Source organism: Cebus imitator, unplaced genomic scaffold, assembly GCF_001604975.1.
Source record: "Cebus imitator isolate Cc_AM_T3 unplaced genomic scaffold, Cebus_imitator-1.0 Scaffold518, whole genome shotgun sequence".
NCBI lineage: Eukaryota > Metazoa > Chordata > Mammalia > Primates > Cebidae > Cebus > Cebus imitator.
This window is the reverse complement of record NW_016107833.1, coordinates 1346073-1368683: the sequence shown is the minus strand read 5'-3', so window position 1 is coordinate 1368683 and position 22611 is coordinate 1346073. Positions and strand designations below refer to the sequence as shown.

The following is a 22611-nucleotide window of genomic DNA, read 5'->3' as shown; positions in this document are numbered from 1 at the left end:
ATTTCATGTCTGCAAAATTACAAGTAATTTGGTATAGCTGGGGCATAGGGTTGATACACAAGCAAGGCAGAAGGAGTAGGGAAATACGACCAACCAAAATAGATTCTGCCTTCTAATTTTTAAAGAGTAACATTAATACATTTTGCAAAATCATCTTACCTAGCTAGAGAAATCACATTACTACTCTGCAATTCAGAATGACATTGGAGATTTTTCCAAGAACAACTTGACTCATTTCAACAGTATTCTCTGAACAACACACAACTCCAGGTAAGGTATATACTTACTCAATTATACCAGAATAAAATCTGACTACAATTATCAATTATTAAGATTTTTTTTTAAACAAATTAAGATCATGTTGTCACTTCCAAGCAAGATGACCTCTGTCTTCATACAGCATTCTAACAGAATTTCAGGCCTCATTACCTAACATTCCTCTTCCAATGATTCCACCACTCTTAGTTGTCAAAAAGCAAGAGGGGGAAGGAAGGAATACACAGAAGTCCTAACCTTCTCAGGAGTACAATACAGTCATCTCTTGGTATTTGCAGGGATTGGTTCCAGGACCAACCCTCAATGAATACCAAAATCCAAGGATGCTCAAGCCCTGATATAAGATGTAGTATACGCATATAATCTATATACAACTTCCTTTATACTTTAAACCATCTCTAGATTACTTAAAATAACTAAAACAATGTAAATGCTATGTAAATAGTTGCCTATACTGTATTTTTTAAACTGTTCAGTTGTTTTCTATTTTAAAAAATATTTCAACTCACGGTTGAATCCCCAGATGTGGAATCTTGAATATGTAAGGCCAACTGTATTCTCCACCTGCATCAATACTATTCCTTGTTAAATATGCTCAAATATACTACAAATTCAAGCTGATTTCATGTTCATTCAATAAGAATTTGAATCTACAATTCTTACCAAATCTTACAATCCTCAGAAGATGTTCCAAATCTCTATTTATTAAAAGTCCCAGAAACCATCTTCAAGAAAAAAAAAAAATCAACTTCCATTCCTACCTTATCATCATCACACATGCATTTACTCTATTCTGCCAAGTCAGGGGGAAAAAAGTGCCAGCAACCATGAGAAAAGGAAGAAAGAGAATAGTCTGAATAGTGCACTCGACACCATACATCCAATTCAGTGAGTATACACAGACTTCAGAGCGTGAGAGGGAGATGGAGAAGTGCTATTCCCTCAGCTGGTCTCAGTCCCCACAGGATTCTCAAAAAGCCCCCACAGGACTCTCAAAAACTCATGCTGTCACAGTCTGAAGACACATATTTTTCCAACAACATGGCTCTTAAACTCCAACCACCTCACCCAGGACTCAACCATAGAAACAATAATGTTACAATGGTGAAGGTGAATGTCGCCATGGAAACTGTACTTTATGATCCATAGAAAGTTATTTAAGGACCAGTCTCACTACATGGGGTTTTTCCTTTCACAGCAAATCTAGAACCTAAGCTTGCTATTCCCTAAAACGGCTTTTTTTAAAAAAATCAAACTTCTTAAAGGTATAGTTCCCCTTGGAACCCTTCACCAAGACAAACAAAATGTCTTATCTTTCACTCTGTGATTCACTTCTCAAAGATCAACAATCCTCCTCAGACCTATTGGTCTTAATTCTCTATAGCTTTTCATAATGCTGACACCCGCCATCCCAACAACCTCTTCCCAAAATTATCTTAAGTTCTCTGGAAGTGCACAATCCTGAGCATTTTTCTACTTTTCTGGACATTTCTTGCTTTTTTTTTTTTTTGTGGGGGGGAGATGAAGTCTCACTCTGTTGCCCAAGCTGGAGTGCAGAGGCACGATCGTGGCTTACTGCAACCCCCACCTCCTCAGTTCACGGGATTATCCTGCCTCAGCTTCCTGTGTAGCTGGGGATTACAGGCATAAGCCACCATGCTCGACTACTTTTTATGTACTTTTAATAGAGACAAGGTTTCACTATGTTGGCCAGGGCTGGTCTTGAACTCCTGACCTTGTGATCTGCCCACCTCGGCCTCCCAAAGTGCTGGGATTACAGTCATGAGCCACCGTGCCCAGCCACTTCTTTATCTTTTATGTAGTAGTTTTCCCTATACTTTTATCCTCATACATATACATTACACATACACCCTCTTCCCCTCCTTGGTAAAGCAAGTCATTTCCAGCTATCACATATAGTGCAGATGATCCATGACATCCTCTTGCCCTGATCCCCAGAGCCATATTTGCAAGTACACTGTAAAATCTCCACCTCCACGTCATATTTGTCCTGAAAACTAAACTGTCCAAACTACTCATAAAATCAGCTCATCCTCATGACTTCCCAATCACCATCAGTCTCCTACTCACCTTGAGGTACCAAAAGTACACTATCTTTCTTGCTCTCATATTTAATCAATTCCTAAGAACCATAAATTCTACTTTTTTTAAAAAAAAATTCTACTTTTATAAAGCATTCTGTATCTATTCTCTCCTTTTAAGTTCCCAGCACTCCAATTGAGGCTCTGATACATTTTGTCTAGAGCCAACTGGGGTATTCAAACCCCATGAAGATTTATAACCTAATAATTTTATCAGACTGGATAACTCTAACGGATTTTCCAGACCCCAGCTTCCAGGGCTTTCTATCTCAAAAATATACCTGAGGGTTTTGGATCAAAGGCTTTTCCTTTCACGGTCTAATCTGACAAAGGCATATCTCTAAACCATCTCAAAGCTACTAGGATGCACTGTTCCAAGGTAGGAAAAAACCTTCCATGTTAAAAAATGAAACTCTTTGAAATACTGATGAAAATGGTAAGAGATCAACTCTTTAAGGACTGTAGCAAATACTTTTCCAAGTCAAATGGTTTTCAACTCTTGGCTGAAATACTTCAATAAATTTCAAAAAAATTGAAAGACAAAGTTTATTAAAAATAATTTTTTTGCACATAAGTTGGAAGCAGTTCAGAAAAATGAGTGGCACTGCCAACGAAACCATTTCCCTTCCCATTGACTTATTTATGCAACAAAATGTCTCAGCGCTTACAGTTCTTAAAATGAAAAGTAGAAATGTTACTATCTCATTCTAAGCAATAAATTCTACTTATCCATGAATACATAATTATTTTGTAAAATTCCCATCCATTTCCATTGAGATGCCTTTTTGATAAAACGCTGTTTACCAGGTTTTTTCATAATTTATAATATATTCTGGTTGACCCCAACTGAGTATTAACAATAAAAACTCAATAAAATGTTAAGTTTTATAGTAAAAGGAAATTCAAATTTTAAACTTTTTTTTATTTTTTAATTTTTGGGACAGAATCTCACTCTGTCACCCAGGCTGGTGTGATCATGGCTCTCTGCAGCTTCGACCTCCCAAGATCGCACAGTCCTCCCAACTCAGCCTCCCTAGGTGAGACTACAAGTGCATGTGCCACCACACCCAGCTATTTTTTCTTTCTCTCTTTTTTTTTTTTTTTGTAGAATTGGGAGTCTCACTATGTTGCCAGGGCTGGTCTCAAACACCTGGGCTCAAGTGATTCTCCTGCCTCGACATTCCAAAGTGCTGGGATTACAGGTGTGAGTCACCTTGCCCAGCATAAAATTTAAATTTCTTTTTACATAATTTTGGTGCAAAGAAATGTGACTGGGCAATCAAAACTCTCAAGCATTAATGAAAATATATCAAGGTAAATTTCTGTGTGAAAATAAAAAGAAAGAAAGAAAAAAATGCAAGATTCTCAATATAAAGAATTTATTTACAATTTTTTTTCTCGTCTCTTATGGTCTTATCTGAATACTTCTGAGTTTTAAAAAATGAATAGTGGGCATCCAAGCGCTAAGGTATTTAGAGTCCATTTTTAAAACGTGATACAACTTTATGTTTAAAATACTGATATTTATAATACACAGGAACTTACATCCTTTGCAAATATGGTAAAATTTTATGGAGAAAATTTTGGACGTCAACTTTAAAATATATGATACAGAATATTCAAAATTATTTTAGTAGGTATGAAGTAATAAAATTTAAAGACCATGGTCCTAGACTATTATTAATACAATTGCCTGGATCCATCTATTCCCAGCCTCCTCTCATTTGAATTCAGTTTATATATCAGCACCACTTCAATCCTCCCACTCTGTTCAATACATGCCCTTGCCTGCCCTCCCTCCCAAGCCCCACCATTCCACCCCCTGAACTAAGGTACAACTTTCTCGTGCTGTAATTCAAGGGTCTCCAGGATCTGGCCCCAACCTAGCTTCGTCCCCTGCACACAGCCCATGTGGAGCCAATTTTCTACAACATGCCCCACTACTTTTCTGGCTTATGTGGTTTCATCTGTCCCATTTCTGTCCTCTCTAACCTCATCTCAGCTTAAATTAACCTATTACAAACACCATCCAGGAAGCATTTTCTATTTTCTAATTAAGAGTTCTTCTTCCTTTTAACTCCCTGCTGTCTTGGGTCCCCTTGCTTTCACTCCACCAGTAATTGCAATGTTTGGTTTTTTTCTTTTTTTTATATTCTCCAACCTCCCCGTTCCCTCCCCTTCCCCAACACATATAAATTCACTAAGGATTGTCTTGCTAATCTTTCAATTATCTAAAAAACAGAGTCAAATGCTTCTCATGGAGACATATTCATTAATATTTGTTAATGAAAATATAGTCCATAGGGATACTTGATAAGTCAAGGGTTTATTTAATATACTTTATCCTTCTCTAAGATATGCACTAGTAGTATATTAATGCCTTGAGAAGTATCACACCAAAGAGAACTGATTAATTTGTACAACCTTTTATCAAATTTGATCAAAACACCCTTTTATTCCCTAAATAACCTCTAATAATCCTACATAAAGCAGAAAAAAGCTCATAGTCAATCCTTCCTTTCAATTTTCCCTTGATACTGCTTAGGCCACAATAAATCTGCCAAATTTTCTTTTGTTTCCCAAGACTTTACATTTTAGAAAATGAAAGACAAGGAGAAACACCATAGAATGAGAGTTACCTTATACAGATTTGGGGCTTTAAAATGAAATTTTAACAAATAAATATACCAACAAATGAATAGGGAGTAAGAGCAGACTCTTCTGTAAAGCAGAATTTCAGCTAGTAAATGCAATTAATTCAGACAAGAATCATCAACATATCCTAACACTAATTTTTAAATGTTTGGAAATGAGATGTTTCCCTACTGTCAAATTATTTCCTTTATAATTACAACAGGAAAAATAGAATCTTTATAGTGGAGTAATTTGATAGACATCACCTCTACACTACCAGTAATGAACACTGCTATCAGGTGCCCCTTAATGTGAAGCACTGAGAAAACAACAATATCACTTATGCAGCAGTCCTGACAAAAAAAAAAAGCACAACCTGAATCGAATCATGAGGCAACAGATAAAACCAAAGGGACTCTTAAATAATGTCAATATCATGAAACGTAAAGGTTGAGAAATTGTTCCAAACTAGTAAGTTTGCAAGTAATATCCTTACAGCAAAAGATAATTGCCATAAGGACATTACTGGGGATATTTCAGTATGTACTACATATTGTATAACAGAATTGTACCAACGTTAAATTTCCTAAATTTCATTACTTTGATAGTAAAAGGGCCCTTGTTCTTAGGAGATATAGGCTAAAGGCCCCCATGACTACAACCTATTCTCAAAAGGTACAACAAAAAATTAATAATAATGTATACACTACAGTATGTGTGTGTATATAATTATATAGAGAAGTACAGAGCAAACGCAAAATGTTAACAACAGTTGAATTCAGGTGAAGAGTTGAGAATTCATTAAGATATCTGTGCAGCTTTTATATAGTTCTGAAAGTTTTAAAAATAAGTTTTTTTAAAAAATAATTTTTCTTTCCTTTTTTTTTTTTTTTTTTTGAGACAGAGTCTCGCTCTGTCACCCAGGCTAGAAGTACAGTGGCACAATCTTGGCTCACTGCAACCTCCTCCTCCCAGGTTCAAGTAATTCTCCTGCCTCAGCCTCCCGAGTAGCTGGGACTACAGGCACATGCCAACACACCCGGCTAAGTTTTTTCTTTTTCTTTTTTTTGTATTTTTAGTAGAGACAAGGTTTCACTTTCTTAGCCAAGATAGTCTCAATCTCCTGACCTCATGATCCATCCGCCTTGGCCTCCAAAGTGCTGCAATTATAGGCGTGAGCCACTGCGCCCAACCAAAAATAATTTCATTATTTGACCCCAAATCAGGTTTATGGTCTTTAGCTTGGTTTAAAACATCAAGATTTATTTAGCAAGTAAGTATTGATGAGATGTATTGCTGAGTACTCTGTGATGAGTTAAGAATAAAAATGTTACAGATCTTGGATTTTAGCACAGTGAAGGGGCTGGTCAACTACAGCCAGCAAGCCAAACCGGCCCACCTTCCATTTCCGTAAATAAAACTTTATTGGATGATATTTACGCTCATTCATCTCTGTATTGTCACGGGTGCTTTTACCTTATGATGGCAGATCTGAGTAGCTGCAACAAAGATCATATGGTCCACAAAAACTAAACTATTTGGCCTTTTTTACAGAAACTTTTCAACCCCTCATCTAGTGAAATAGCAGAAACCCAATTAATAAATCACAACTTGGAGAAAGAATATTAATGGAAATAGATAAATAACATAAATTTGAAGGACCATACAACTTAATCTTTACAGACTCAAGCAACAGGTATGTCGAGCTTCAATTTCGTACTTTGCAATAACATAAATAATGTTTATCAGAAATCCTTCCTTCAAATATCAATACTAAAGCTTATTAAATCCTTACAAATGCAAAAGTGTCCTATAGCACAAATGAATTTAAGGCAAGAATTTACTGACATAAACTATATGTATATTTATATATGTGCTTATATTAAATTTCTTTATATGCTATATAATGTATTCCTATTTATATAATACAGTAGTGATATGTTTATCTCAAGTTTCAAGTTAATTACCAAGATTATGTATACAAACACTATTTAATAGAAAGGTAATATCAAAGCACTTGCAGGGTGTGGATCTCCCAAACATTATAGATTTATAGGTGTGTTATTTGTTCCCTTCAGTGAGTAAACATTTTCTTTGCAGTCTTATTAACTCAATTACTTTGGTGGCAATCTTTTTTTCTACAGGTAATCCAAATATAAAATTTGAACTAACCCAGGTCCAAGCTGCCACCAATCTTAAATAAATGAAGTCTTGAATATGTGAGTTATTTCTATAAAAAATGAATTTCAGAGATTTAAATATAAAAGTGATCTACCATCAGGCTGGGTGCAATGGCTCACATGTTTAATTCCAGCACTTTGGGAGGCCAAGGCAGGTGGATTGCTTGAGCTCAGGAGTTCAGGGCCAGCCTAGACAACATGGCAAAACCCCATCTCTACCAAAAATACAAAAAAATTGGCTGGGCATGGTGGTGCAGGCCTGTGGTCCCAGCTACTCAGGAGGCTGAGGTGGGAGGATTACTTGAAACCTGGAAGCAGACATTGCAGTGAGCCAAGATATGCCACTACACTCCAGCCTGGGCAACAGAGCCAGACCCTTTCTCAAAAAAAAAAAAAAAAAAGAACTATATCAAATCTGACTTTGAATATACATTCAGATCTTAGCAGTAATGAGAGAATTCCAACAGTGGAATGACTACTTTAGTTAAGTACTTTGGCTGTCTCTTTTCTCTCCACCAAAATTCCTATGTTTGAAACATAAGTAAAATTGAAACCGGGTAGTGGGCACATGATGGTTCACCTGCCTTTGTATGTATCTTAAGTGTATGTAATACATAAGGAACTCTCAAAATTTAATAAGGAAATATCCCATAGAAAAGATGAACAAAAGATGTGAAAAGGCACTTCACCAAAGGAGGTATTTAGATGGCAAATGAGCACATAAAAAGAATAACATGGTCATTAAAGCAAATTCAAGCCACAAATACTATTATACATTTAATAGAGTGGCTACAATTAAGACTGCTCACACTAAGTGTTGCCAACGATGCAGAGGACCTGGAACTTGCATACACTTTTGGTGGGAATGGAAAATGATATAACCACTTTGGAAAACAGTTTGGCAGTTTTTCTTTTTCTGAAATGGAGTTTAGCTCTTGTTGCCCAGGCTGGAGTACAATGGTGCAATCTCAGCCCACTGCAACCTCCGCCTCCCAGGTTCAAGTGATTTTCCTGCCTCAGCCTCCCAAGTAGCTGGGAGTACAGGCATGCACCCCAACACCCAGCTAATTTTTTGTATTTTTAGTAGAGACAGGGTTTCACCATGTTGGCCAGGCTGGTTTTAAACTCCTAATCTCAGGTGATCCACCTGCCTCGGCCTCCCAAAGTGCTGGGATTACAGGCCTGAGCCACCATGGGGCCAGCAGTTTCTCAAAAAGTTAAAATAGCCATTCTAAGGCCGGGCGTGGTGGCTCAAGCCTGTAATCCCAGCACTTTGGGAGGCCGAGGTGGGTGGATCACGAGGTCAAGAGATCGAGACCATCCTGGTCAACATGGTGAAACCCCGTCTCTACCAAAAATACAAAAAATTAGCTGGGCATGGTGGTGCGTGCCTGTAATCCCAGCTACTCAGGAGGCTGAGGCAGGAGAATTGCCTGAACCCAGGAGGCGGAGGTTGCGGTGAGCCGAGATCGCGCCATTGCACTCCAGCCTGGGTAACAAGAGTGAAACTCCGTCTCAAAAAAAAAAAAAAAAAAAAAATAGCCATTCTACCTCTAGATACATACCCAAGAGAAAGAACATACATATCTACAGACTTGTGTGTGAAATGTTCAGAGCAGCTTTATTTGTAATAGCAAAAAACTGGAGATGATTCAAAATCCATCAACATTTTCAAGATAGAAAGCTAAGAAAACGTTAACTTGCTCAGATTATAAAGAGAACAAATGGCAGGGTCAGAATATTAACTCAGGTCTCAAGGCTTACCAAGCCCAGTGTTCTTTCCCACACACAAAACTATACTGAGATATCTTCCAGAATGACTGCATGACAGATGCTCAATACCAACCAAATTCATATCAATAAGCCCAGAAAGTAACTTTGCTCCTTAGTCTAGGGATATAGGAGCTAAAATGACTTAGGAGAGTAAAGAAATGGATTTGTGGAGGAAGGAGCATTGGATTCACCAGCACAAAGACCTGTGCTAAAAGCAGAGCAGGTTCCAGACCCTCTTATAGAAATTAGAGAGAATATAGGCCTTTTAACCTCCTCAGTCAAAATTTCATAGGTGTGCCATCTAGACTTCTGACCAAAACACTAAGTTACTTTTATTCTCAGATCCAATTTAAAAGCAACAAAACCCTAATTTAGGGACTTTCAAATTCTTTTACTCAAAAACATAAAAAAAGATATAATACAAACATGAGAACAAGGTAACAATAGTTTAATAAACATATATTCATTGTTTTGAGGAGACTGAGGGAAAAGGATCAGAAATAATAAACCAGAGATCAAACAAATATGGTGGCAGACTTCTGAACTTTTACGTCCTGAGGCCTATTTATTTTCCATAGGCAGAAACAAACAAAAACTATGCATTTAGGTGTTTTGGTTTTTTCTGGGGAAGTGGGAGAGGGCAGTGGATCATGAAACTGCAGGCCCATTCATATTTACAAAGGGGTTTCCTGCCTTTCTTTTTCTCCCTCCCTTCCTCCCTCCCTTCGTTTCTCTCTCTCTCCTATTCTATGTGGGGATTTGCTAGCTGAGGTATCATTAATTGATCCTACACACATGTGAGTACCACTGAAACCATTTTAAAAGCACTCTTTGCTAGGATATCAATTATATTATCTCTAAATAAAGATTTCTCCATCCAGGCTTGTTGACAGCAGTCAAAACAGGCTACCAAGTCTCATGACTCGCCCTTACAAATCCCTATTTAACAATATTCCTAAATATTATTCATGTTCAAGGGCACCTTACTAAGGTTCCTGAATGATTCCCTGGCCGCTACCAGATACAGTCCCAATATTTTGCTCCGCACCTCCCCCAGTAGCAAGGACTCAAAGCTTATCAGAACTGATTTTGAAAAGTGGTCGGAAGGCCTAGAGATTCTGCACGGAGTGTGGTCCAGGCAGTTACCCTCAGTTAGTTCTACACACATCCTTCACTCTACCTCAACATTGCCCTTAAACCCAAAAAAACAGTGTAATGTAAAAGGATTCCAAAACTTCAATATGAAAAAATTTGTCGTATGGCATACTCAGTAACATAGCTTCAAAAACTTTTCAACGTCATACTTAGTTATAACTGAAATAAAAGTTAAAAACTACTAAATAAGCTGTATTATACCCAAGCTCCATCCTCTCTATCATTCTCCAGGTGTAAACTAAACCACATGCAGCATCCTAGATTAACTTTCAAGGGTTCTTTAAGAATGAGTTCAAATTGCCTATACAAGTTTGGGTTGATCAATATTTTAAAGTGGGTGATTAAAGAAAATATTCAAAATACGATATTTAGAATCAGAAGGCCTAGCTTTAACTTCTATCTAAACTTAGGAGTTTTGTTTCTTTAGTTCCCTTTGGATGTTAGTCAACTTACTTATTAGAATACCACAGCATACACATCACAGGACTGCTGTGAAGAATAACCTGTGTATGAAAGGCACTGTAAACTACTGTTACATAGCCATTCTTTAAAAAGAACATTCTTCAACATACTACTTTGATAAAAGTTTAAATTTTAATAAAACTCCTTCAATGAAATTATTTTTAGAAGCATTAGCTCACCAAATCTTAACTGTATCTTAAGTCTTACTTCATTTTAGGAATCTAGCAACTTAATGTGAATCAAAATTGCATCTTTGGAAATTAAAATAGAAATCTGAAATAATTTTCTCTAAACATCTACAATTTTTTATTGTCTCCCATTATTCAAGGAACATAATTAGCTATAAAAACTTAAAACGGGGGCCAGGCACAGTGGCTCACGCCTGTAATCCCAGCACTCTAGGAGGCCAAGGCAGGTGGATCACCTGAGGTTGGGAGTTCAAAGCCTGCTCAACATGTAGAAACCCTGTCTCTATACAAAATACAAAATTAGCTGGGCATGGTGGCACATGCTTATAATCCCAGTTACTTAGGAGGCTGAGGCAGGAGAATCGCTTGAACCCGGGAGGCGGAGGTTGCTGTGAGCTGAGATCGCACCATTGCACTCCAGCCTTGGCAACAAGAGCGAAACTCTGTCTCAAAAACAAAACAAAACAAAACAAAACAACTTATAAGGGGTTTACCCAACTCTGAAATCTACTGATAACCTATATCCAAATGAAGTCAGTGGTTTGCTTTCAATTTGAAATTCAAAGTATTTCATGATACAGTATTTAAAGTATCACTTTTAAACTTAAATACATACACATAGTTTTTACTGCATTATTCTCCTAAACTTAGTAGTATCTAATAGTGATGTCATTTACTTACCTTTACGACCTTTTGATATATATACACAATACCATCAATTTTTCCCCCATTAGGATTTTTTTTCCTCCAAAGATACCAATCAAGTTAGTCTTTGACCAACACTTTCCCCAGCTCTATGCCTCTGTACAGAGACAGGGGCTTAAGTCAAATCAAAAGACCTGAGACTCTTACCAATGTCTGGCAATGCCCAGCTTTCAAGTCCTAGACACCAGCCAGGTCCTTTCCTAGATTATCTGTACAGAAGAACTTACTCTCTCTTCCCTCATAGTCCAAGTTCTGCATTTAGGATGCACTACCAAGATTCTGGAGCTTGACCAGAAAATAATTTCTTCCCATACCAAGGGCCAACCTACACCTAGCTTGGCTAAAGTAGTAGGACTTGTTTACAACTACTCTGGAGGTTGACCTCCATACTCTGGTGTTTTGTCATAGACAGAAAAATTCAGGCTTCGTGTTGTAAGGGCATCCCAAGCTCCATTCCCTCTGCAAGTCGGGTCCTCTACCTTCTTCAGCTACTCCAGGATGTGACAGCTTTCTCACTCCCTTACCATCGTGCTCTCTAAGGAGGCACCATGGCCAGTATTCCTCCTCATTCTTTTTCCCTTCACAAGAGATGGGAAGTGGTCCTTCAACTGGCCGTATGTCCAAGGGTCCTTTGTTCCTGAATATTCTGGGTAAAGGTATCACCTGTAAAAACTTTAGTAACTGAGAAAAATAAGCAATTACTCTAACAAAGCCTTCAACCAAATTATAAAGATGTAAATAGCTATTATGCCTTCAATGTCTGTTTTATCCTAAATTAAAATGCATAGAAAACAGACTCTTTAAAAAGTTAGTTGCAGCCAGGTGCACTGGCTCATGCCTGTAATCCAAACACTTTGGGAAGCCAAGGTGGGCAGATTACCTGAGGTGGGGAGATCTAGACCAGCCTTACCAACATGGCAAAACTCCATCTCTACTAAAAATACAAAATTAGCCAGGCATGGCGAAACATGCCTGTAATCCCCAGCTATTCGGAGGCTGAGGCAGGAGAATCGCTTGAACCCGGGAGGCAGAGGTTGCTGTGATCTGAGACTGCACCATTGCACTTTAGCCCGAGCAAGAAGAGCGAAACTCCACCTCAAAAAAAAAAAAAAAAAAAAAGTTGCAAGCATTGGCAGCATCTGTAAGTACCTTCATTCTGTGAGGTTCAACATCAGTGTTTCCTTCTCTGCTCTTCTTTTAAGTTTCCCTTGCTCTTTTCTCATAAGAGCAAACATAATCATAGTCATCACTGTTTACCAGGAATTGTTCCAAGTGCTTCACAGGCACTAACTCACATACATCCCTGAACAACTCGAGGAAGTAGGTAATATTTCTCATGCCTGTTTACAAATGATAAAACTGAGGCTTAGGGCGGTTACGTGAGTTGCCCCAGTCTGCCCCAAAAGACACTGCTAAGACGAACAGAGCAGCCTGGTTCCAGTCTATAACTATGATACTGTACTGTACACCCAGATTCAAACTGCTAGTAAACCACTAGAGGGCATGGGTTGTGCCCATCCTTCTCACAGCTCCATCCCCAGTACCCAGCAGAGTCTTTAAACTCATGGCTGAATTTTTCACAGGTAAGCCTTCCCCTCTACACTGCGCTTCTTGGGGGCCAGGGAAGAAACTGACACTGCATTTCACCCTTCAGGAGTAAGAAGTTTTTGCTCCACACAGTCATAAATACTTGCTGAATGAATGAATCTTATATTTATATTGAACATAAATATAAAAAGCCCTCCTCGAGATAACATAATCAGGACCACTTCTCCAATCCTAACCTGGCAAGAGATCTGAAGTCAATAGCTGCCTTAAATAATATCTCAAACTTACTATTAGGCAGAGAAGTGGCCTAAGAGTAAACATTAAACAAAACGTTAAAGCTGCCCTTCACTACATGAGTATTGCTCCCTTTAAGAAAGCTGTTTAGAGCCACCCCACTAAAAATACAGACTTGGCGAAAGTTTGGTTGGCAAAAGTTTGGATGTGGTTCATTTACTTTAAAGACAAATTACTCATTTCAGATAATCCATCTAAATAGTAAATCCCCCTTACCCAGGAATCTAAAAATTAAGATTAATCTGAGTAAGGGAACCACATTAGACAATGCTAAGGACTAACTACAGAGTATTTAAGAGAGTAATTTCAAACTGCAGCCATCTCTGAATTATTTACACAGGTATTACACAGTCAATCACGACATCCAGTAGGCTTTCCACTAAAGAGACCACAATTCTACTACGGTGATCATCTCAGAACAATCTCTTGGTCCCTTATGTATCCGAAGATCTACGCTTACACATTTTGCACATTCTTCATTTTTAAAACGCATCTCAAAACCGAGTGATTTTTTTGATGGGTCACTATTTTGGAAGATTTGCATGAATAGAAACTATTTTAAATTAACTGCAATTTGTCACTTCTTTCTATACAAACTTACCTAACTCTTTGTCTTCCCTGTCGTGACCCAAGTTGTTTTCTGAGGCTTAGAAAAGTACAGATAAGAAGAAAAATTCTTTCTAAGTTATCAATTCCGTCGCCATCAGGAAACAACGTCAAAAATTTTGTTTTAAAAAATAAAAGAGTCAACTCTAAAAACTTCAGTACCTCAAAGGAAAGCTGTACTGTTAACACTGAAGGAGGGTTGGGTGATTTCTGAACATCTGCATTAAAGAAATGTGCTCTCTAAACGCAGTAATTCCTGACGAGGCCACACCTTCTAACCTTTCTGTAATCCACAAATCAAACCGGGAACAATCTAAAAACTGCCACAAGCCAAAGTAAAATGACAGGTATGTCATCCTCAGAGGATCCGAAACGGGCTCGGGGAGCCCAGACGGCCCCCGGGAGCTCCTGGAGAGCGACTCCAAGGAAACACACCTCCCGCGCGAGCCTCTTCCTTCCTAAAGTGACGGGGGAAGGGGGACACCAGGGGCAGAAACACACCCCAAACCCCACTTCAAATCTTGCCCCACCTGCTTCTCCTTCCGAAACCGACGGCCTCGCCAATGCGGAGCCCGCGGGCGATTCGGGGGCGCCGGGAGAAGAGAACGAAAGGCGGAAAGCGAACTTGGGCGTTACTCGCGGCGTCTCCCTCCCCCAGCGGAACCAGGGCGCGCCGTTTCCTCACGGACGCGCGATTTTCCCCCCAAATCTCTACCCTGGCCCGCCCGGGGCCGCCCTCGCCCAGCGTCCCCTTAGTCGGCCCAGGCCGCGCCGCCGCCCGCCCTCCCCGGCCGCTCCCCGCCGGCTGCCGAGCCACCGCGAGGCCGGGCCACTCACATCCGTCCGCGTCCTCCTGCAGGTCCTCCTGGAGCAGCGAGAGGTCTGCGCCGAGGGGAGAGAAGAAAGGCCCGGTCAGCGCCCCGGGGCCCGGCGCGACGCCCCCGCCGCCCTCCCTCCCGCCCCGGCGGCGCCTCCCCGCGCCCGGACCCCGCGCCGGCCCCGGCCCGGCCGCTACTCAGGGCGGCAGCTGAGGACGGGTGGGCGCGGGGAGCCGCCGCCGCCGCAGCAGCCGCACGGAGAACAGGGGGCCACGTACCCGCCATCTTGTGGTCGCCCCCTCCTCCGCGGCCGCCCGGGGATCCGGGGCTACATGGAGCGGCGCGAGCCGGGGAGCCGGTGGACGCGCGCGGGAGGGGCGGCGGGGAGGAGGAGGGCCGGGCTGGCGGGGGCGCGCGCGCGCGCGGGGCGGGCCGAGGGCCCGGGCCTGCAGCGGGCGGCGCGGTTCCCGGACGCCGGGGACCGAGGCCGCGCCCCGCCCCGCCTGCCCCTCCGCGCGGCTCCCGCGTGGCCGGCGCTCCCGCCTCCCGCCTTCCCAGCTCCAGGCCGGGCCTGGGCCCGGCGGCGCGCCCTCACACCCTCGGCCCGAGCCGCCCTCACGCCGAGCGATGCGGACAGGGGCGCGCAAGCTGGCGCCGGCCGGGACCCTGCGGCAAGTGCCGGAACCCGGCCGGGTGGGGCCTCCCGCTGCCCCGCCGCTTTATTGGGTCACCGGCCTCGCCCACCGCCCCGCCGGCCGCAGCCTTCTCGGCGGGCGCGCTTGCCGCCCGCGCCCCATCCCCAGGCCTGCACGTACGTTGTCGGCGATCCGGGGCCGGGGGCGGCTCCGAGGTCGGCGGGGCCGGGGTCCCACCTCCGTTTGGAGGAAGCGCCGCCTCCCCAACCGCCCGGAGCCCTCGCCAAGTGGCTGCTAACAAAGCCCAGGGCCCGGCTGCGGGGTGGTTGACTGACAAAGTCATGCCTGTCCAGCCAGCTTCCTCGTGCAGCACGCTGAAGGCTGGGCCGCCGGGTTTTTACTCCCACGTCCTGCTAACTCGAGCTGACATGGAGGGCAGTCCACCAGCGGGAACGCTGGCAGGCCTGGGGTCAGATACTGATTAAGCCAGTTAGTTGGTGGGACTGGAGCCCATGTGGAGAATGAAGCTGATATCTGCCTCGTGGGGTTATTGGCATTAAACGAAGAATGTAGGGAACCTAGCACGGTTCTTAAGGTCTAGGAGGTGATTGGGGAAAGGCGCCTATGATTCGCTTTTGTCTCTTAAATACTTTTGGCAGCACTTGAGCTGTTCAAGTCTGTATCCCAGACTTTATTAGTCTTGTTGTTTTACATGACTGAAGCGATTAGCTCAAGCGCCCAGGTACAAAGTGGGGCTAAACCAGGTTTTCCGACACCGTTCTACCTCCATGGCTCTGTCTCCAGCTCTACCCAAGGCCTCCAAAATGGTCGTCTCCTAAAGCGACCAACAAAACACCAAGCTGTGTCATGATGCCACTTTGGCCGTGTGGTCTCTTAGAAGAGGGAATTCTAAATAGTTAATTAGCTTGTTCCTTTATGCTTTGTATTCTTGACCAAGGACAATGTATTGGCATTTAATGCCATTGAAGATTCAGACATTAAGGAATCAGATCCTCTAAGATTCCTAAATCTGTGTAATAATATGGGTTCTACACATAGCTAGTCCAAAAAAAAAATCCCTATGAGATATTACTAACAAGATAGAAAGACAGATTATATAATCTGTATGAAATTTCTAGGCGTAGTAAAAATCAGACCCCATAACTCCAAGTGTGTATCTAATTTTCTCAAGTATAAAATAATTAAAACTAAAGGCCATTTCTCTTCCTTCTTTGCTGAATGTCCTTATGTAAATTCAGCTGACACTCTTAGAATGACAAAGGAGTTAGAAATTCACAACTACCAACAGAAATCTGTCTCTAGACTAACTCAACCCCTGAGAGTTCGGCCCTGCTGAGCTACCTTGTCAGTATGTACCACTTTAGCAATTCTGGGTAAATGGGAGAAAAAAGAGTCAAATCAGCTCTTTTTTTCATTAAAAAAATTTTTTTTAGAGGCAGAATTTTGCCTTGTAGCCCAGGCTGGAATGCAGTGGCACAGTCATAACTCCCTGTAACCTGGAAGCCCTTAGCTTGAGAGAGCCTCGCATCTCAGCCTCCCTAGTAAATGGAACTAAAAGCGCAGGCCACTCCACTTGGCTAATTTTTTAAATTAAAAAAAATTTTTTTGTAGGGACGTAATTCTGTTTTGCCCAGGCAGGTCTTGAACTCCTGGTCTTGAGCAATCCTCGAGCCTTGGTCTCCCAAAGCACCAGGATTACAGGTGTAAGCCACCAAACGTGGCCCACATCAACTCTTTATACTAACTAGTGATCTCACTGCAACAATACAAAATCTACAGAGTGCCAACTGTGCGTCAGTCACTGGATGCACGAAGACAAAGAAAACTGTCTTCATCTATACAGTCAAATTAGACACAATTCCCAGTAATCATGATAAAATAGGGGTTATATACCAAATGCTAGCCTAGGATATGAGACAACTAATTCTGCCTTTGGTAGCTAGGCCTCAATAAGTTTTATCTCAGTATTCTGTGGGAAGGGCAGCAAAGGAGGAGGATCTGTATCATTTTTCTATATTTAAGAGCTGTGCATTTGATTATCATCTTAGCTGACTTACACATTGCAGGAAGTGCCTTTAAGCAGTATGGTTTTTAGGTATTTCAGTGACACTATCATTCATGGTTCAGCACAAGTATGTGTTTTTTACATTTCACTTTCTCCTTTCTAAAAGAAAGGAGTTTTTAAACCAGTATTTACAAACTGTACTCTGTTCCCTTCTTATAAGAAATAACATTTAAACAAATAATGGCAATCATTCTACGTACCTTTACCCCAATTTTATTTACAGTGCAGCTTGTGGATGGCAGAGCTGTGTGATGTCCGTGGTTAGAGCACACAGGTGGTCTGAATTGTTATCCTGCTCTGCTACTGAAATGTGTAAAATATAGGGGGAGTGTCCTAAGTCACTTTTCTAAAAGTATCATCCAACTATGTCAGTAGTAGGGCCTGCATTTTAAAGAATAAGTCCTCTTCCAAATGATAATGAAAGAGTTTTTGTTTGTTTTTGAGACAGGGTCTTGCTCTGTCACCTAGGCTGGAGTGCAGTGATGCAATCTCAGCTCACTGGAGCCTCCACCTCTTGGGCTCCAGCAATCCTCCCACCTCAGCCTTCTGAGCAGCTGGGACTACAGGTGGATGCCACCACATCCAGCTAATTTTGGTATTTTTTGTACAGACGGGGTTTTGCCATGTTACCCAGGCTGGTCTCAAACTCCGGGGCTCAGGTGAGCTGCTTGCTTCAGCCTCCCAGAGTGCTGGGATTACAGGCATGAGCCACTGTGCCTGGCCACAATGACAGTTTTTCTTAGCAGCCAACGAGCCCTGGAAATTAATGTGTTTGGCTTTTCAACCAGAAATATTTAAAAATATCATGGGGAAAAACATTGCTAATAAACAAACAACACCCCCAAAAACTCACCTGACATTGTTTGCCACTATCATGTTTGTTCATTTTTGTATCAGTGATTGAACCATTTACTTTTTTCTTCAGAATTGTTCCTGAAACTGAAAGTACATAAAGACAGACCTATTATTTACTGTTTTAAATGATGAAAAGAAAAACAGTCTGAAAAATGGAGAAATATTTTTGTGATAAAAATGATTTTTAAACAAATTTTTTTTTTACTTTTTTTTAATGGAAAGCTTCATGAATTTGCGTGTCATCCTTGCACAGGGGCCATGCTAATCTTCTCTGTATTGGTTCAACTTTAGTATAAGTGCTACTGAAAGGAGCACATTAAACAATTTTTTAACATTCATTTCTCCCTTTTTTTGGAGCCAGGTTGACAAAATGTCTGTCATAGACTCATTTTCAAATAAGAAGAACAAATTTTTAGGCCCAGTGTGGTGGCTCAGGCCTGTAATTTCAGCACTTTGGGAGGCTGAGGCGGGTGGATCACCTGGGGTTAGGAGTTCGAGACAAGCCTGGCTAACATGCTGAAACCTCTGACTCTACTAAAAAACAAAATATTAGCTGGGGGTGGTAGCACATGCCTATAATCCCAGCTTCTTGGGAGGCTGAGGCAGGAGAATCGCTTGAACCCGGGAGGCATAGGTTGCAGTGAGCCAAGATTGCACCACAGCACTCCAGTCTGGGACACAGAATGAGACTCTGTCTCAAAAAAAAAAAAAAAAAATTTTTTTAAATTAATCATCAATCTCTTACCTAAAGCCTACTATACATTTCTATAAATTGCATAAAGGTAAATATTTTTGTGAAATTTTGCTTGTCCTCCTCGCTATGCTTCGTCTATCCCACTTTAAAGCTCCCTGTCAAGATGATATTCTGAATGTGAAGGCTTAGCCTTTCCTCGTCCTTTCATAGTTTTTCAAAGATATTTGCTCTCTTTATTCACATCAGCTAAAGAGACATTTTCTCACACTGTCCTTAAGAAAGAATAGAGGGGAAAAATACCAACAGAACGGAGCTCTATCCAGAGTTATCTTGATTCAACCTGTTCTTTCTCCATTTACAGGAGCTGAACACTGCCCCCAGAATGCAACACAACTTCAGCTGTGTCCCAAGGTCATCAGCGACAGCTCCAAGTTTCTTAGCATCAGCTTTTTCTGAACAAAATAGTGCATCCTACTGGAATAACTACTGTAAACTGAGTGTAAAGGAAAATAAATCGTCTGTTTCTTATCCACCATGTTCCCTACTCCCATGTTTTTCCCAGTGCTCCAGGTTAGTAAAGCCAAAAGGATTCCCCACTCAACCATTTGTTCCACACATTTTAATTTCATTAAGAGAAAACAAAGATGTTTAAACAGTGAGCACTAAATGGATTAGAGTGGGCGTAGTAAATTTCCTTTGTGCCTTTCTCTTATAATTCAGAAAGATTTAGTTGCAATTGCATTTAAAGCATTGTGGAAGAGCCTACCACAATGCCAGGCACAGAGTACGTGTGGAGGAAATGCTTATCATTTTCCATGCTTATTATTTTAAACGTTTAAATGTTTATTATTCTGAATCTAAATGAATGAGCCAAGTTGAACCAGGAAATAAACCATAGCAAACCACATATTCAAACCCAGATAAGTTCAGTGGTTAACTGCCTTTGCCTTTATTTATTTATTTATTTATTTATTTATTTTTGAGACAGAGTCTTACTCTGTCACCAGGTACCAGGCTGGAGTGCAGTGGCACGATCTCGGCTCATTGCAACCTCCACCTCCCGGATTCAAGCAATCCTCCTGCCTCAGCCTCCCGAGTAGCTGGGACTACTGGTGTGCGCCACCATGCCCAGCTAATTTTTGTATTTTTGGTGGAGACAGGGTTTCATCACGTTGGCCAGGATGATCTCGATCTCTTGACCTCGTGATCCACCCGCCTAGGCGTCCCAAAGTGCTGGCCTCCCCACCGCACCTGGCCAACTGCCTTGATTCTAAACTCCCTTAACGTTAAGGCTGCTCTGTGGTAATATGATTCAGAAGAAATCACTTCCATTCTCATTTCACTTCTCTGTAATTCTTTGTAACAAATTGTTCTGTGTCCCTGGTCCTTGGTTCCTTCTTTTGGTGAGAAAAATATTAGCACAATGACACAGTACAATTCCCAGACGAGATAGCTAATATATTTTCTAACTTTTTATTTGTAAACAATTATAGATTACATGAAGTTTCAAAAAATGTGCCAGTATGTCCTATGTCCCCTTTATACCAGTTCCCCAATGGTAATATTACCATGTTTATGAAACATTTTTGAGTGCATGTGCCAGGCATTATGTTAAGCGCTTTTTTTTTCTGAGATGGAGTCTCAATCCATTGTCCAGGCTGGAGTGCAGTGGCATGATCTCAGCTTGCTGCAAACTCTGTCTCTTGGGTACAAGCAATTCTCCTGCCTCAGCTTCCTGAGTAGCTGGGACTACAGGCACCCACCACCATACTCAAGTAATTTTTGTAATTTTTTAGTAGAGATGGGGTTTCACCATGTTGGCCAGGCTGGTCTCAAACTCCTGGCCTCAAGTGATCCGCCTGCCTCAGCCTCCCAAAGTGGTAGGATTACAGGTGTAAGTCACCACGTCCAGCCTGTTAAGAACAGAAGAGCTTTTATGTGCTTTCTGATTTATTTAAAACAGCCCTGTGAAGTAGAAATTGATATTACCATTATGAAAATAAAAGAAATCGAAGCCCAAAAAGGTTAGATATTTTGACAAAGATCAGAAAGCAAATAGGGGGTTGGGCGCAGTGGCTCACACCTGCAATCCCAGCACTTTGGGAGGCCGAGACAGGCAGATCACTTCAGGCCAGGAGTTCAAGACCAGCCTGGCCAGCATGGTGAAACCCAGTCTGTACTAAAAATACAAAAATTTAGATGGGCGTGGTGGCGCATGCCTGTAATCCCAGCCACTTGGGAGGCTGAGGCACTAGAATTGCTTGAACCCAGGATGTGGAGATTGCAGTGAGCCAAGATCGGACCACTGCACTCTGGCCTGTGTGACAGAGTAAGGCTCTGTCTAAAAAAGGCTGGGCACAGTGGCTCACACCTATAATCCCAGCACTTTGGGAGGCTGAGGTGGGCAGATTGCCTGAGCTTGGGAGTTTGTGACCGGACTGGGCAGCACAGTGAAACCCCGTCTCTACTTAAAAAATACAAAAAATTAGCTGGGCATGGCAGTGTGTGCCTGTAGTCTCAGGTCCTCAGGAGGCTGAGGCAAGAGAATTGCTTGAACCTGGGAGACAGAGGTTGCAGTGAGCTAAGATTGCACCACTGCACTCCAGCCTGGGCGACAAGAGTGAGATTCTGTCTCAAAAAAAAAAGAAAGCAAATAGAGGAATTAGGACTAAAACATTGGAATTCTGATTCTAAATAATGGCAATAGAATTTGTATATCATCACATTCATTGCTTTTGTCAAAATGGTTCTTCACCAACTTCTCTTGTGTCAAGAGAACTTCTAGTCTTTCAACATGTATGGTCTTGGTATAATCTCTAATTCCATCTAAGCCATCACTATTCCCTGAGGATTTTGTCATTGAAACATTTTAGGAGTCACCCCTTCACTCTGTTTCTCACTCAATACCCTGACCAAGATATTAACCACTTCAAAACCATACTAACAGCATTTTTACTAGCCTGTTTCAATTATTCTGGCCTAGGATACAAAAATTATCTTTCTCATATAATATTTTGTTTATCACAATTCTGGGAAAATCCCAAGCCAGTACCTTCACAGTGTCCTCTTACCAGCTGCCCTTGGCTTGTTTAGCTGCAGTTTACCACCATTTCATTCTTCAGACAAGTTATCCAGGTAGACAAACTTGAACTCAGGTGCCAACTTACTTCTCACTCAAATGATGTTCTTTGTTTTTAGGAGGCTTTGTTGTTGCTGCTGTGGGTGTGTGGCAGGTGTTGGGAGGGGTGGTATTCTACATCATTTTTTGTTTTTTTATTTAGAGATAGGGTTTCCTATGATGCCCAGGCTAGTCTCAAACTGCTGGCCTCAAGCAGTTCTCCCACTTTGGCCTCCCAAAGTGCTGGGATTACAGGTGTGAACCACCATGGGCAGCCAGAATTCTACATCTTTGCAACATTTATTCTTTTCTGAATTTTCCAATTGTAAAAATACATGTTCTTGGAAAGCTCAGAAAAGTATAAAGGAAAAATTAAAATCTCCAAAAATTCAGAGATAATACCCCAAAACAGTGTATGTTTACCTCTTTTTTAAGCTTTCAAAGTCCTACATATATTTTTCTGTTTTTTCTTTTTTTTTTTT

General features: G+C 41.4%; 1 protein-coding gene, 1 long non-coding RNA gene and 1 other non-coding gene across 5 annotated transcripts in view; 1 reads left to right on the top strand and 2 right to left on the bottom strand.

Moving 5' to 3' along the window:
* LOC108293006 (serine/threonine-protein phosphatase 4 regulatory subunit 1-like) overlaps positions 1 to 16345 on the bottom strand; it is a 32987-nt gene extending 16642 nt beyond the window's left edge. For both annotated transcript variants that reach the window (XM_037733346.1, XM_037733347.1), the window contains exons 1-2: positions 15557 to 16345; positions 14761 to 14805 (exon numbers count right to left, since the gene is read on the bottom strand). In XM_037733346.1, the coding sequence (XP_037589274.1) occupies positions 14761 to 14805; positions 15557 to 15719 (208 nt within the window). In that variant the 5' untranslated portion in view covers positions 15720 to 16345. The remainder of the gene's footprint in view (positions 1 to 14760; positions 14806 to 15556) is intronic.
* Positions 15249 to 19541, top strand: LOC119468879. Of its 2 annotated transcripts, none has more exons than XR_005197670.1 (3): positions 15249 to 15552; positions 17691 to 17829; positions 19373 to 19541. It is a non-coding gene; the product is annotated as an uncharacterized LOC119468879 (long non-coding RNA). The 2 variants fall into 2 exon arrangements; XR_005197671.1 differs by lacking the exon at positions 15249 to 15552 and adding an exon at positions 15802 to 15873.
* On the bottom strand, positions 18526 to 18632 carry LOC119468880. The gene has a single exon (XR_005197672.1). It is a non-coding gene; the product is annotated as a U6 spliceosomal RNA (small nuclear RNA).
* Positions 19542 to 22611: the final 3070 nt, after the last annotated feature.